General features: G+C 39.0%; 1 protein-coding gene across 2 annotated transcripts; it reads right to left on the reverse strand.

The window, feature by feature from the left end:
• Positions 1 to 366: 366 nt before the first annotated feature.
• Positions 367 to 14,514, reverse strand: ptena (phosphatase and tensin homolog A). 2 transcript variants are annotated; one of them, XM_028468466.1, is made up of 10 exons: positions 13,567 to 14,514; positions 6,704 to 6,788; positions 6,533 to 6,577; positions 6,397 to 6,440; positions 5,988 to 6,226; positions 5,665 to 5,806; positions 4,563 to 4,631; positions 3,944 to 4,110; positions 1,937 to 2,485; positions 367 to 1,265 (listed from the first exon to the last, which is right to left on the reverse strand). In XM_028468466.1, the coding sequence occupies exons 1-10, from the start codon at positions 13,643 to 13,645 to the stop codon at positions 1,080 to 1,082; spliced, it is 1,605 nt and encodes a 534-aa protein (XP_028324267.1). In that variant the 5' UTR covers positions 13,646 to 14,514; the 3' UTR covers positions 367 to 1,079. The 2 variants fall into 2 exon arrangements, with proteins under 2 accessions (XP_028324267.1, XP_028324268.1); XM_028468467.1 differs by lacking the exon at positions 4,563 to 4,631.
• Between the last annotated feature and the right edge of the window lie 665 nt (positions 14,515 to 15,179).

Genomic DNA, 15,179 nt, shown 5'->3' on the forward strand with positions numbered 1-15,179 from the left:
TGTTTTTAACTTCCTTAACAGCTGCACACACTTTCATCTCACTATAACATGTTAGCGTTACTTCACTTTTGAGTGCCATCTCGCCTATCACGTTAAAACAAAAACAGGTTCATGAGTTAGAAGAGAGGCAATTTGTTTTCCTAGCAGGTATATTTATGAACATGACTCAAAACATTGGGAAACTCCACTTAGGGAATTGAACTTAAGCGACTGTTGAATAAATTTATCAACAGTACATGGACGTCACTTTCAATACATCAGCATGTCCTTAAGATGTAGCATCAAGATTACTGCAAACACTTGTCTCCCAATTTTGTGTATTATATTTTATTATCTTAGGATAAAAAAAACATTAACAATTACATGAGATGCCTTTTTCTGCATAATTTAACGTATACACAGTGGGAACAGGAATGGCAATGCTTTAGACATCATCACAGCCTCTTCATAACCCCGCCCACCCCCAACCCACTGCCCGCATGCAGTTTGCACTGCACAAAGGCCAAAAGTCACGTGAGACAGCCTGCAAAGAGCACAAGAAGCATTCACAGTAGAGGAAGATAGGAGGGAGGGGGAGAGTAAAAGATGAGGAAGAGGAAGAGAAAGGGAGTGAAACAAAGTGACTGCAGCACTGGCCTTGGTTTAGACAGGAGAAGGAGCAGCATAGTCCTAGATCATTCTACCTTCTCCCACACTTCAACTCCCGTCTCCTGATTGTGTACTCTTTCATTGTCTTTGACACAAAATGTTTGTTTATAACTGTGCATGTATATATGTATATACATATATATGTATATAGATATATAAAAACACATTTAATAGCTACAGCACCTTTTCCCATGGGGCAACAGTGTCAAAACCTTGCACATGGTACATGGCCGTGCCAAAGGAAAAAAAAAATTAAAAAACAATATATTGGTCAGGATAATTATCTTTTTTACCTAAAATTGGCATTTGACATGATATTCTATTGCCGTCTGGGGGAAGGAAGGGACAAAGGTTCTTCTTTTCAGTTCATATTCAAGTTTTCTCCTTTTTTCTGGTGTTTAATTTCTTCTTTTCCTGTTTTTAAAAAGAGTTCACACTTTTGTTATTTGCGTGTGCTGCTCTTCATCAAAAGGTTCATTTTCCGGATCAGAGTCAGTGGTATCAGAGTATCGATAATGATCTGGCTCATTGTCGCTAACGTCCGGGGTGACAGATGCCGAAGTGCTAGGCTCAGAATTCGAGTGCTCTTCCACGGTTTTCGTAAAATACAACTTCACCTAGGAAAAAAAAAAACAGAAAAAATCAACTTATGCTTGTGCAAGAAGTTCCACATGAACAAGTTGCAGCTCATTCTATGGTTTCAGCAAGATTCATTTTGTCTTCTTTTTGAATAGTATGTTAAGTTGAGGTTTAGTTTATTCAGACAAGATTTTTCAGGAATGTTTTTTTTTTTTTTTATCTCTTGGCATGTTTTGACTGTCAACTGCCAGTCTTCATAGTTGTTCTGCCTTTAAAAAAAAAAAAAAAAAGAGAAAATATTTCCTGGAAAATCTTGTCTGAATAAAAAAAAACCTCAACTTAACTCACTATTCACAAAGACGAAAAACCCATCTCTCTGGAACTATTACATAAAAGTCAAGTGAAACTTCAAAGGAACTATCAAAGACGATCAGCTGAACTTCATCTGACAAAGACCGGCAGTTGACAGTCAAACCATGTAAGGGGATAAATAAATTCCCTGAAAAATCTTGTCTGAATAAACGAAAGCTCAATTTCACATGCAGCTCATTTTGTCGAGGAGAGAAACCACAGGTCAGATGGCATCAGGGTTTAAGGTTTTTGGATCAGTAAAAACAAATGATAGCAGTTCAAACCTGGCCAAGTTAAAAAATGTCTTTGATCTAGAGATGATGTCGATTCAACCCAAATAGGTGAACTTGGTTCATACCTTGAAGTTTGGCGAAAAGTAACGGTTAGCTTTGTCTTTGTTGGCCTTGTCCAAGTCGTTCTTGGTGAGCGTCAGGATGAGGTAGTCCCTGTCGCTGTCGTCCCTGTCTTTGACCACGTCACCTTCCCGGTCTTTGAATTTGTCCCCCTCCCTGTCTCTGAATCTGTCCCCCTCCCTGTCTCTGTACCTGTCTCCTTCCCTGTCTCTGAACCTGGACCCGTCCTTGTCTTTGGACCTGTCGCCATCGTCCCTGTCTTTGACCCTGTCACCATCTCGGTCTTTGAGCTTGTCGCCATCTTTGTCTTTGAATTTATCCCCCTCCCTGTCTCTGAACCTGAACCCGTCCTTGGACCTGTCGCTGTCTCTAACATTGTCTCTGCCGCTTACTCTGAACCTGTCCCCTTCCCTGTCGCTGTCTCTGACACCGTCTCCCCTCTGCTGACTGACTTCATTGTTTACAGCTCCATTTTCCACATTTTCCATCTTGTCCACACTTTCTTCTGGTCCAGGAATAAAGAAAGTGTTCACCCAGAAGTGAAACATTTTATCCTGGATGTGAAAATGCAAAGAGAAGGAAAAAGAAAAAAAAAAAGAGCCATGAAGTACTTAGAACACATTTTGAAGTTGTGATTTTTTTTTCCCTAGCAAGTTATAGACAGAATTGACTTGTAGCTACACATCTTGTATTTACAATGGTTGTGATTAATAAACTAACGCTGCTTTTAGTATTAAGGCACCTCCAATCATCATTCCTGGCCCACACTGTGCCATTAAGGACTGCTCAAATGACCCTTATGCACTTGTGAATTGGAAACCGGAGCAATGCGATGTAAATTCTTGTATGGTATTGTGAGAAGCATCTGTGATCCATTTGTTAAAGAAGAACTCCAACCTGGAAATTGGTTACTAGGTCAGGGAAGTTAATCTGATATAGGACATTCAACAGATATTCAGTTAAAAATTTAAAATATTTTACCAAAGTTGATTTGATCATCTTTAATCATCCGTCAAGAAGATCCTAAGGGGGTTTAGGCATTTTTAAACTACCTAAAACAAGCAAGTTGTTGTATTTCATGTTTAGCAGCTGACATTAGCTCTTGCTTTGAAGGAACAATCGGCCACTTTTGGTCTCATGCTGCATAAGACAGTAATAAAGGCTCATCCTTTCAGAAACTGTAAACCCCGTTGACAATTAATTTTTCTAATTGCTGCACTTTCTTACTTCTCATGTGTTTTTCCCCATTTACCATACACATTTGGTTATTGCGACCTTTGACCTGGTCCCACAATGCAGCGCGTGGCTGGATGTTTAGAAAGAATTATCTACTGAAAAGCAAAAACACATCATGCTTTTGCAAGGACTGCACATTATATATTGGCATTTGTGAGGGAAGCAAGGATTTCTTTGTGAAAACCACCCTACCAAGTCAGTTCTGTGGAAATGGTACAGCTTTGTCAATTTGACTGCAGCGTCTGCTTAAGACAGAAGCATGTCAAACCTAATTTAATACCTCCAGAAAAACCAGACATGGGAAGGGAAGCAGTGCGTTGCTACGCGGGCAGCACATGAGAACCAAACCAAAACACCACCAGCAGCTTTGGCATGGCTTCATTTTCATCCCGTCCAATACAACAAGACAGAAGCGAAAAGACATGGTCCCGATAAAAAAAAGTAAACAAAAACTTACTTTTTTTGGAATACACACTCCTATAACTTTTTCAGTTGTACCAAATAAATAGTATACAAGTTTTCAAAGAAAAAAGAGGGGGGGGAGTAGCTTAGACTGTGGCCGTTGTTAAGTAACCAGTAAATAGTTGAGAAAACAAATGCTTCTCGGTTTCTTCCAGTCAAAGCACTGGTGACCACAGCTGGACATTTCCAGGGCTTTTCGTGCTCCAAGAACGTGTTAATGATGTAACAGAGCACACAGAGTCCCAAGATCATACTTTTTAGGGAATTGACACCAACCTAGTCAGTCAAATGCCTCATGAGGTGGATTGACTAACCTTTTTCATCATCTTATTCTGTTTATGGAAGAATTCCACTTTGATGTCTCCACAAACAGGCAACGGCTGGGGGAAGTCAAAAAACATATGCTTGTCCTCACGCCGTGTGTGTGCCGGGTTTGAAGTGTGAATCTTCACTTTTAGTTGGTAGACCACAAACTGGGGATCTGTAAACACAAAAGGTTTCGGCGTTGCACAGAGATGAGGGGTGAGATTTGTGAGGAGGAAGAAGAAGAAGAAGAGACAAGAAAGCACAAGAAAAGCAAGGTGAGTAACAGAGGATACCAGTATTGTTACTTAAGTTTGACAAAACAGCACCAGCACTAGCTCTCCCCTCAGAGTATTAAAAATTAAGGAAGAAAGGAGTTAGACCCTAAATGTAACACCAAAAGAGACACAGAGGACCCTATTCTCATGCAGATTTAATGTATGACTGTTTTAATCCATTCCTTGAGGTTGTGTCGCAGATTCAAACCTTTGCCTGTCCTGCTTGGAATAATTGGAATAATGGCTGCATGAGCTGCAATTGCTTGTGCTTGGTAAACCATTGGGGCCATATCAATAAACAAAAAAATAAAACAAAAAATAAAATAAAATAATGTATGAAAGGCTCATTTACCCCAATGCCAATTCCCTTTCTTGAAGCCCTGAGGAATCGGCTCGCTCCTGTTTTTAACGGTACTGTCCCCTTAGAAAGAAAGAAGGAGATGATCACAAACAGGAGCCTGGCTGGCCTGCCGGGGGCTCCACAGTTTAGCAGCACAAACAAAAGATTAGCGTCAACAAAGCTTCTCTTCAACACAGTACAAGATGTAGCATTTTAAGTTTCCAAACATTTGTGTGGAGCTTCTCAGTTCATTCTAATACATTGAGGGGGAAAATTTCAAAAACAGGAACTACAGAATGCCACAAAATAATAAATCATCTTCTTCTTTATCATAAAGTAAACATGAATATGCAGATTGATCCACTCGTGTTGTGTGTGTGTGGATGTGAAACTCAGAATAGGGCCTATACCCCAACACAATTGGTTTAAAAGGAGAAGTAAGCATTAAGGAGAAAGTTGAATACAAAGTTCAGCGCTGTTAGGTGTTAGCAAAGAAAAGCCAAAGCCAAAAAACAAGGAAAAAGACATTTCTTCTGACCAAAGGCTGAACAATAGAAACGTTCACATCAGAAATCATTGTACTGAGAAAATTGCACACATCAAAGAAAATGAAACTTTATCTGGATTGACTATTGATGATTTTTGAGGCCAGGGCAGGAAATATTTAAACCATGATAAAATCTGCTAATAAGAACAGTGAAAATGAATTGCTGAAATCTAAGTATAGGACAAACTGATCAAAACGTCTCATCACCTCTGGAATGATAAAACCACAATTATTGTTCACAATCAGATGCAGAAGTAGGGAAACATCTAAAACAACCCATCTCTAATTTAACAACCATTCGAACACAATTTGGTGTGTGATTAGTTAACGAAACCATTTGAAACTATTGTGTCTGATCAGGGGAGGTGTAGATCACAATAAAGCCATTTGGCTTTACATAAATTGGGCAAAATCTGAATTTATCTACAAAAAAACCAACGAACAACCAACATATGTGCTTCATCAAGTTTAAAAACACCTGTGCATGAAAGTTCAGCTATAGCACATAATGAAACCCTGAACAGGAGAATGCTCAAGTTTGATTGGTGAAAGTTGAAAATGACTTACTGCAGGTGCCACTGCTGAACATGGGGAGAGTTTCAAACACCATTTTATGGAACAGGAGCGCCACCGGTTTATATTCTAGGTTTTTCCTCAACAGATGGCTGTAATAGTAGACATAACGGCGCTGGCTTGGGATCGTTACTCCCTGCAAAAAGGAAACAAAGTAAGCAAATATACTTTCAAACTTGACTTAAGAAATGATAAAATGGGTTTAGCACATAATTCATGAAATACTAAAAGTAATAATCTATCTAAAATAATTTTGGATCTTAGAAAAATAGTCCCTTAGTATTATGTCTTTAAGGATAAAAGGGGGGGTATCTCACCTTTTTGTCCCTTGTTCTGACTTCCCCGTAAAAGTCAAGTGCTTCATCGGCCGCCACGAACTTGCGACGATGAAGAAGATAAGCACAGATCATGACACCAGTGCGGCCCTTCCCGGCCTTACAGTGGATGGCCGCCACATGATTGTCATCCTCACTAAGCCACTGGTCCAGGTCTTCACAAAACGGCTTAATAAGCTCCAACTGAGGAGGGTTGTGGTCTTCAAAAGGGTACTGTGCAACTGTGACGGGTAAACACACACCCACACAGATTAAGAATGGGGAAAGCATTGCAAACAGGTCAGTGGAGAAAAAAAAAAAAAAGGGGGGTGGTGACGATACAAATACTGAGGTTTTATTTAATAAACGAGTTCAGGTCAACTGCTTTTGCAGAAGATGAAGAGCAGCCTACCTCTGCAGTTAAATTTGGCAGCATCGTAGTTTCTTTCCTGGCAGCTGAAAAGGAAAGAAGGACTCCATTTAGAATTCATAGCGGAAGAAGCAAGTAAACAAAGATCTCAGACACAAACAGTTTGTGCAGCACTTACAGGTTGTAGATTTTGTAATGGTTTTTATGCTTTGAATCCAAAAACCTGAAAGAAACAATAAAGAAACTCTGGATGTAATCAGGTGTACTGCTGCGTTTTCAAATGCTTCTTACATAAAGGTTAGAGTTAAATATTTGTGCATTTATTATATTGTAACAGCACAAAACTCACCGTACAACATCGTCTATATTATTTCTGTACACGCCTTCGAGTCTCTCTGCTGGAAAGCCCATAGCAATAATGTTTGGGTAAATATCTGGTAAAAGCAAGAGTCAAGGAAAGGCAGAGCATGTGTGTCTGTGGAAACGTCTACCTAACGGTATACACACAAAAAAAGTAACTATCAAGTCCACCTGCACAACATTGGCAAAAATAACAAGATTATCTTCTACCTTGGTTCTTTTCACATATGTATCGATGCTACTGTGTTACACAAGCTGCCACTGCACAGAGCTTTAGCTTATAAAACAAGTTATGATGTGGATCTAAAAAAAACAAAAAAGATATCCTCCCACCACATGCAAGTCCAAATCTAACTGGTTACAGTTTGAAATTACATTCTTATTTATTTTGTTACAACAGTCAGCACCTGAACACAGTTACTGTACATGCATTCACAGCATTTTCATGATATTTTTGCAGCTCTTGTTCGTGATAAATCACTGGTGTACGTTTGTGGCAGATGGCTTTGACAGTAGGGAGCAGGCAAGTCATTTCTGTCAGAGCCACATGTGGCTGCACGAGACATCTTTGGCCCCTGACCTGCATGTATGTATATTTAGAGTGGTAAGTTATATTGGGACTGCCCCCAAAAGTTGAACTGTATCTGTTCTTTGAGCTCGCCTTGAATCTTTACATTTCATAGATTCAACAGGTGGGTTCACTATTGTCACATTTTAAGTTCAACAAGGGATAAAAATGATTATGAAAACTAATTTATATTGTAAATAACATTTCTTTGTTAATAGCATTGGAAATTTGCTAGAGGCTTATGAAAAAAACTGAATTTCAAAATCAGCAATTGGGACGGCCTTAAAGGCAAAACCCGAGCTAATAAAAGTACCAAAAGAAAGTTTTTTTTTTTTTTACTAATTTGGAACAATACATTTTCTAACTCCTCTCCTCTGACCAAGTAAGTGAAGGTTCATATTTGGGCTTTTCTAGTGCAATACTTGACATTGTACTTCTTTTGTCAGCACTGGATCAAAAAATATATTTTTTTGAAAGACAGAATTACAAAATAACAGCTGAAATTCAAATTGCACCAGTAAGTATTACATGCATCTGCCTACCCACAAAAAGCTGCTGAGAAGAGTGGCACATTTTAGCATAGGACAAAAAGAAACAGCCATTAACCACTTAGTTACATGATTAAAAGCTAAAAGTTGAAGAGTGTCAATCACTGCACATCTTTATTGGTCTGATCGATATGCCTCGGTAGTTAATTGTGATAAGTTGTGAGATTTAACGCCGACGATAAACTAGGGCTGGGCAATATATAGAGATTCCAAGATATATCGAGCTTTCCATTTTGCCGATATAGAATATTGATATATAATTTATAGCTCTTTGTATCAAAATGCTTTATCTAGGAGTCGTTGCTTTTGAGACTTCTCAGAACAGCATGAAAACCACAGTTATATTGATTGTCAAGTGCGTCCTGACCCAGACCTTCCCCTGAACAAGCCACACTATAGAACTCATACTGCTGTACTTTATAGAAGAAAAAGCCAAAAGTGACACATTTGTGCAGCGGTTTGTTAGTAAATGTGCCTGTGTGGGCTTTTTGCATCAGCAAATGTAACCCAGAATTGTCTTGCAGGTAAGACTTCATTTGAATTTAAATTATTGCGATTTATATCGTTATATCACCATTTTGAGAAAAAATATTAAGATATGAGTTTTTGTCCATATAACTCAGCCCTACTATAGACTGTTGTGCAACTTCCTTGCACATCTTCTGCAGCCATTTAAAAAAAAGGAGAACTTTCTAATGTGTTGTGTCTTACTAAATTTAGACCCTGTCCACATGTATCTGCAAAAACAAATATAATTTCCTACAGTTTGGCCTGTCTTCCACAGGAAAACGCAAGATAAGGCTTTTTAAAAACTAAAAAGTGAAGACTTGGGAAAACTCCGGTTTTGCGTTTAAGTGTGGACACTGATAACCGACGTCATGGGGACTGTGCTGGAGTCATTGGTGTGGGGTAGCGGTGCCCGGTTGGGGATGTTTTGGTATGCCTGCTTGTCGGTCTGTGGCTGACGGGGTGGCACTGCTTGGGCGGTTGATGGTGTCCTCTCTTGTCAGGGATCAATGATTTACTGAATCTGAGCAGGTTTAATAATTAGGTTGAAATTAACCTAATTTAAACTATCCCATCTTCTGTAGCTCTGATGAGATGTTTGAATGAAACATTAATAACGTTGCTCCAATGGACTTTTATTTTGTAAACCGGAAGTTCCCACTGAAATGGTTGTACTTGAGGTAGCTTGCTGACTGTGAATGTGTACCTCCGGGGCACGGACAAAAATCTGGAATAAAAAGAACTAAAGGACTGCTGCGCTACACGAAAAACGGACAGCTTTCGAGGAGGGCGGTGCACCTAATAGGCAGCCCCCGAAAACATTTCCCCATTAAAAAAGTTTTCCTTGCACCACAGTGACTGTGTTTCATGTCGATTTTGTCAATTTCCGTGTTTAACTGTTTTCATTGGTCAATTCTGTCTGCGATTCCGTTTACGCAGATTTTATAGAGCTCTAGTTCATTCACTTGTTGATAGCACATTTATGCAATTTTGTGTGGACGTAACTTTTTTTATAACAGAGGAGGGTGGATATACGTTTATAAAAATTCCCAGCTACGTGTGGGCAAGGCCTTAGAGCAACTTTTTTTATGTTGAACCATTTGCAACTGATCAGAAACGGCACCAGGCCAGTCCAGTGCTCCCAGGCAAAACCTTAACTACATATGCAGGATACAGGACAGCACCTCTTTCCCTATACAGACACGCTATTCACTCATCAATCTTTAATCATGCAGCTACAGATAAATCTTAGACCAAAGCTCTAGAAGCCAAGACAATGGATGAGGTAAAGAAAACAACAGATATTTAGGCAAATAAATGTAGCCATCAACTAAAAGTGACAATCATTCTGATTCAACTCATTGCTGTCATTCCATTGCCTTAATGCATTATTTCAACTGAGCCAAAAGCAAATTTATAGTATTTGCATAATGTGAAGTTTCTCCTTTAAACTTTAAAAGCTCCACAAAGTAGCCTATACTGTGCTGTAATCCTGTCCATCAAAGGCTTAATTAGGAGCCAAATATAGGTTTTCTGCACCGCTTATAAAGAACTCTAACCCTCAAACCTACAGGCAAAAAGATCTTAGTCAGAATAATGCAAGCCTTTTCTTAAAAAAAAAAAAAAAAAAAAAAAGCTCCAAAGCTCTCAGGAGAGCCTCAGCCCAGGGCATGGGGGGCTTGGTCTCTGCAGCTGGGAGGAAATGCATATGCAGGACCTCTGGCAGAAGCTCCAAGTAGAAGGGGGGGGGGGGCGGGGGGTTGTGCCGCTTTAGGCACGCCTTGAAAAAAAAAAAAAAAACACCCTCTTTGAGCCCTCTGCCTACACCGAATCCACAAGTGAGTGCAAAAAGAGAGGGGGAGTGGGAAACAACTCAAAGGGAGGTTGGAAAGACAGGAAAGGAAGATAGCAAAAAAAAAAAAAAAAGAAAAAAAAGGAAGGGGGGCAAGCAGAGGGAGGGGGAATGAATGTGGGAGTAGTTAGAATAAAAGCGCAAAGAAATGAGAGATGTTAGGTTAAAAGAGTCGAAGGAAAGCAGCACTCAAGACAGCAATACTGATACAAGATCACAGGCAACTCTATTTTAAGGGCAATTCCCAAAACTGTGTTACAGCATTACATAACTGCACAGATCCCATATTGTCTTTAGACACTATGCCAAAAAATGTAGAAGAGAAGAAGTGAAAAAGTGGAAAAAAAGAGCCCACGTGAGAGACTTCAAGAAAAAAAAATGGCACTTTTAAATTGGGTGCTCTTTATTCACCTGCAGAAGGTTTTACATGCACAGAGCACATGCCTTTCAAAGACATAGGATTGTTCACAATTATAAAACTAGGTGAGAAAACATCTGATGACTGATGCACTGTTCAGTCACACTTTCATCATAGCTGTCAGCTCTGCCTGAAATCAGTTCATTTTGTTTCTATCTTTAGAGGCAGTGTTGAATTTAGGTAACTAGCACTCAGCTTCACATTTCCTTCCATACTGAGAGAACAACCAAACTAACCAACAAAAAAATTATATAAATCAATAAAGGACAAACTATATTAACATTTTCAAGAACTAATTTATCTACATACTGTCCAAAGACAGTACGCAGACACCGTTTTTTCTTCCCCATTCTTAAACAAGTGCACTATTGGACAGGATTGTTTGTATAGCCAGTTCAAATCATCCAAGTACCCAATTAAACCTAAAACAATGCATCACACTAGAAATCTAACAAAATATGTGCAAATTGTAAAAAAAAAAAAAACTGCAACACCAGCTGAAGCCTAATGTGCTAGTTTGATATCCAAAAACCAAATCAACAGAAAACACTACTGACAGAATTCCTGTCTAAAAGCCTGAATTGGTCACTCATCAAAAGTAGAATTCAGTATTTCAAAACTTTAATATATTTGTCAATGAATGCAAACCAATTAAAATGGGTGGAGCAAACAGAGCAGTTTCTCCCCCTCCGTTTTCCTTAACTTCAATGTGTAGCTCAAAAAGATTTCACCAACTACTTGTATCACACTGTACACACTATGTATTTGGTAAGCAATCGTAAAAAGAAACTGATAAAGTCCCATTTTTGTACAACAATCAATGGTCACAAGACCACTGTGTATTTGTCAACATATTGCATACAACTAGCTTGTCTGGGATCAATGTTACCATTGCAAAAATAACCTCTTTAAAAACTCCTTCATGTACATTTTTAACATTAAGATGGTGAGTAAAACCTGGACTTTCATGACAGGCCATCACTTAACCCTAGATCAAACTTAAGCATTTGGTTATATTTGCATGATGCCAATATATTCATTTTTGGGCTTAATTTTGGTTTTTATTTTCAACACTGCGCCAAATTATGTTAAACATGGCTCAATGACAGCAAGTTGGTTTTAAATTAAAACGTTTTGCTTTCTAATGAATATTTCAATTTCACACCCCCAATATCAATTATTTTGCCAGTGAAACAATTAAGTTGCAACTGTTCTTACTGCCAATCAACTGTAGCAATGGTTACATGTGAACATCCACTATCAAGGGGATTTCTGATGACTATTACTTTATTGCTTATTTGCAGTATATTGCAACATGAAGCATACAGCCAACTGGAGATCAATTTGTGACAGGGTTAGGGTGGCTTTTTTTTTTTTTTTTTAACAAATTATGTACAAAAATTAAACATGCGCATGAGGGTACAGTTGTAAAACTTGCAAATATCTGTAAGAGGCTTCAGAATCTAATCCACGTGTCAAACTCAAGGCCAGGGGGCCAAATCCGACCCTCAAGAGCATTGAATTTGGCCCAAAGAAGTAAAAATGACAAAAAATGAATTATTGTGAAAAATAATCCAAATAATCCAGCCATAGACATCTCAAATTCACCAATTTAATAAAACGCCACAATATTTTTAGGAGCTTGCATTTTTCCTTTGTTTAAATCACATGAATGCATTAATTACTATTGCAATTTGTGGAAAGAACTCAAATTTTCCACATATTTTGCCATTTCTCACGAACAATTCCACAAATTATTGGTAACAAAATCAAGTAAAAAAAAACAAAACAAACTAAGGTTAAAATTGTTGTCCCACCCCCCCAACCTACCTAAAATCTGCAGCCCACTTGAGTTTAAACTGATCTGTATTTGGCCCTTGAACTAAAAGGAGTTTGACATCCCTGATCCAATCTATGAATAATCACATTTATCAAGTAAATAGGAGAAGCAGATGCTCGCGTTTTAGTGGAAATTACATGTGAACCAATCTATTAGCTGCTTATATTAGGTTTGAAAGATGTGACAGGTCTTTTTTTTTTTTTTAACTGTCATCTTTAATGCTATTGATATTTACCTACAGACAACATAGCAGGTTTTCATCTCAATGCACATTACATAAAACTATAGGAACTTATCAATAAGACTACATGTAGAGGTAGAGCTGGGAGTAATGCCAAGATTCAAGATATATGGAGTTTTCTATTTTTGGGGGTATGAAAATTTACAATATTGCCTATACCAATATATTTTACAGCTTATTTTGTTTTAAAATACTCGTTTTAGGTCGCTGCTTTCACTACTTCTCAGAACTGCATAAAAAACAGTTTGATGTATGTTCTCTGTGCGTCCTAGCCCAGATCTATCACTAAACAAGTCACACTAGAGAACTCACTCACACGTGCTGTCCCTTAGAGGAGAAAAATACTTAAGTGAGATATATTGTGCAGCTGTTTGATAATAAATGTGTCTGTGTGTCATTTGGACCATCAAATTTAGCCCAGAACTCTCTTTCTGGTCAGACCTTATTTGAAATAAAATTATCGCGATCTATATCGTGTATTGCAATTTATGAGGAAAAAATATCGAGATATGAGTTTTGGTCCAGGTCGCCAAGCCCTATGTAGAGGTACCTATTATTACATTTATTACCTAATGCCAGTCCACCGCTGGGTGAGTGGCATAGAACCTAAATGCAAACAGACAGAGGGGGGCTTTCCAGCTGTAACATGACTGTGGAATTAGTGCGTGCTGCTTTGACAGATCCTCCATCTTTCACACACGCTCGGTGACAGCAACGCAGCCAGCGCCGTCCAACCAAGCAGCAGCAGCAGCAGCACTGAGAGCTAACACGGGCTTATCATGAGAGCTAACTAACCTCACAAAACTTGCTCCACGTCTGCAAAAAAATGATGTTACACATTCCCCAATCGATACCAACCATGAGAGCAGAAAGGATACATGTTAAGTCCAGGTCGAAACCGTCCTCCTGGTATCTCCTTTTATTGCGGCTGACCATTTCTTTGAGAATCCCAGCCATTTTAGCAGGTGACAGGAGTCAATGTGGGGTAAACGGTGGGAACAGGCTTTTATATAATAGAAACTGACCGATCTTGTGAGTCGCAGTATTCCTTTTTCTGCCCTCGGCGGCAGGATTTCTGCAGGTCTTGGTTGATGGGTGCTAGCTAGCGGGGCTAGTGGTGTGCAGGATTAAAAAGGCTTCCTCTGGATCATAAAAACGGGCCTTGCTCTGCTCCTCCGGGCAGGCCCAACTTTCCCCCAAATCCTGCAAATCGTTTTGCAAACGCTCTCTGGATAAAACCCGTGCAACAGCAGTCCTCAAAGACACCTTCCAATGACGAACACGGTCCACGATGACGGATCGGTGTCAGTCGTTAACAGGACAGAGAACTCACCGGTTCTGGAAACCCGTTAAAAAGACGTAGCTAGCTCGCTAGCTAACCAGCTAGCTAGCACAGCTAATGCTACCTCCTTTTTCGAACCGCAAGCCTCCTAACGATTCAACATTGTCGTCAACCCGCCGCCGTAAGCACATCTGAAATAAGTGACAGGCTCCACCTTAACAACACACGGGCTCTGCAGAAGTCAAAAGCTATTTAGGGCTGGTTTGACAGCTCGGTCTCGGAGAATCATCTTCTTTTCTCGCCCCTGTCGCTCCAGCTGAACTCTCAGGCTCCCATCATGGCCTCCATCGAAGGAAAAAAAGAAGGTAGTGCAGGCAGGGATTTTACAGTACGTATCCCGCCGCTTGCAACAAATAGTCCCGCAACGATGACTAAAACCACGAAGACCTGGATATCTAATATTAGATCAATATGTAATATCAATCACTCAGTGTTCTGCTTCCGGGCGGGCATGTATTTTAGAAAATCCGCGTGGAAAAGAGGAGCTATTTTCTGCATCTCGCGGAGGAATAACGAGTCCGCAAGCGACGCTCCCTTCTGTCAAAGTGATCACGTGTGTCTGTAATTAGGGAAGTTTCGTGTGTGACGTCACTTTTCGCGGTTATAACTGTCAATTTATTATAAAACATTTACATTCCATATCAGTGGAAAGACGATTGATGCTTTGGGGAATAAAAACATTTCCACTGTAATCATTGATCATTCTCAGCTGTGTAAAGCTTGAAATTGCAACAAATGTACAGTTAATAAAAATGTTAATACAACAGAACGCTATATTGGAAGATAATTAAATATATTATGACGATGAGAAGAGAGCAGATAATTCTTGTGGCAAAAGCTAACGGAGAAGAAGAGCTGAAAGGGAAAGGAGAAGATTAAAAAAAAAAAAAAAAACAGAATATACTTTATGTTTTAATAAGATATTTTAATACTGTCAATAGGATGCTAAGGGACCTATATATATATATATATATATATATATATATATATGTGCTCTTTTATTTACTACTGGACAAATAAACATTGCATGCAAAAGTTAATTTTCTTTTTTATTAAAGTCATCTGACAGTCTTGAGGGTTGAATTTAGTCCCACTTTGTGTTTAAAGGTTTAAAAAAAAAAAACACACATTTAAGTTATACGTTTAGTA

This window comes from Gouania willdenowi, chromosome 15 (genome assembly GCF_900634775.1).
Source record: "Gouania willdenowi chromosome 15, fGouWil2.1, whole genome shotgun sequence".
Lineage (NCBI taxonomy): Eukaryota > Metazoa > Chordata > Actinopteri > Blenniiformes > Gobiesocidae > Gouania > Gouania willdenowi.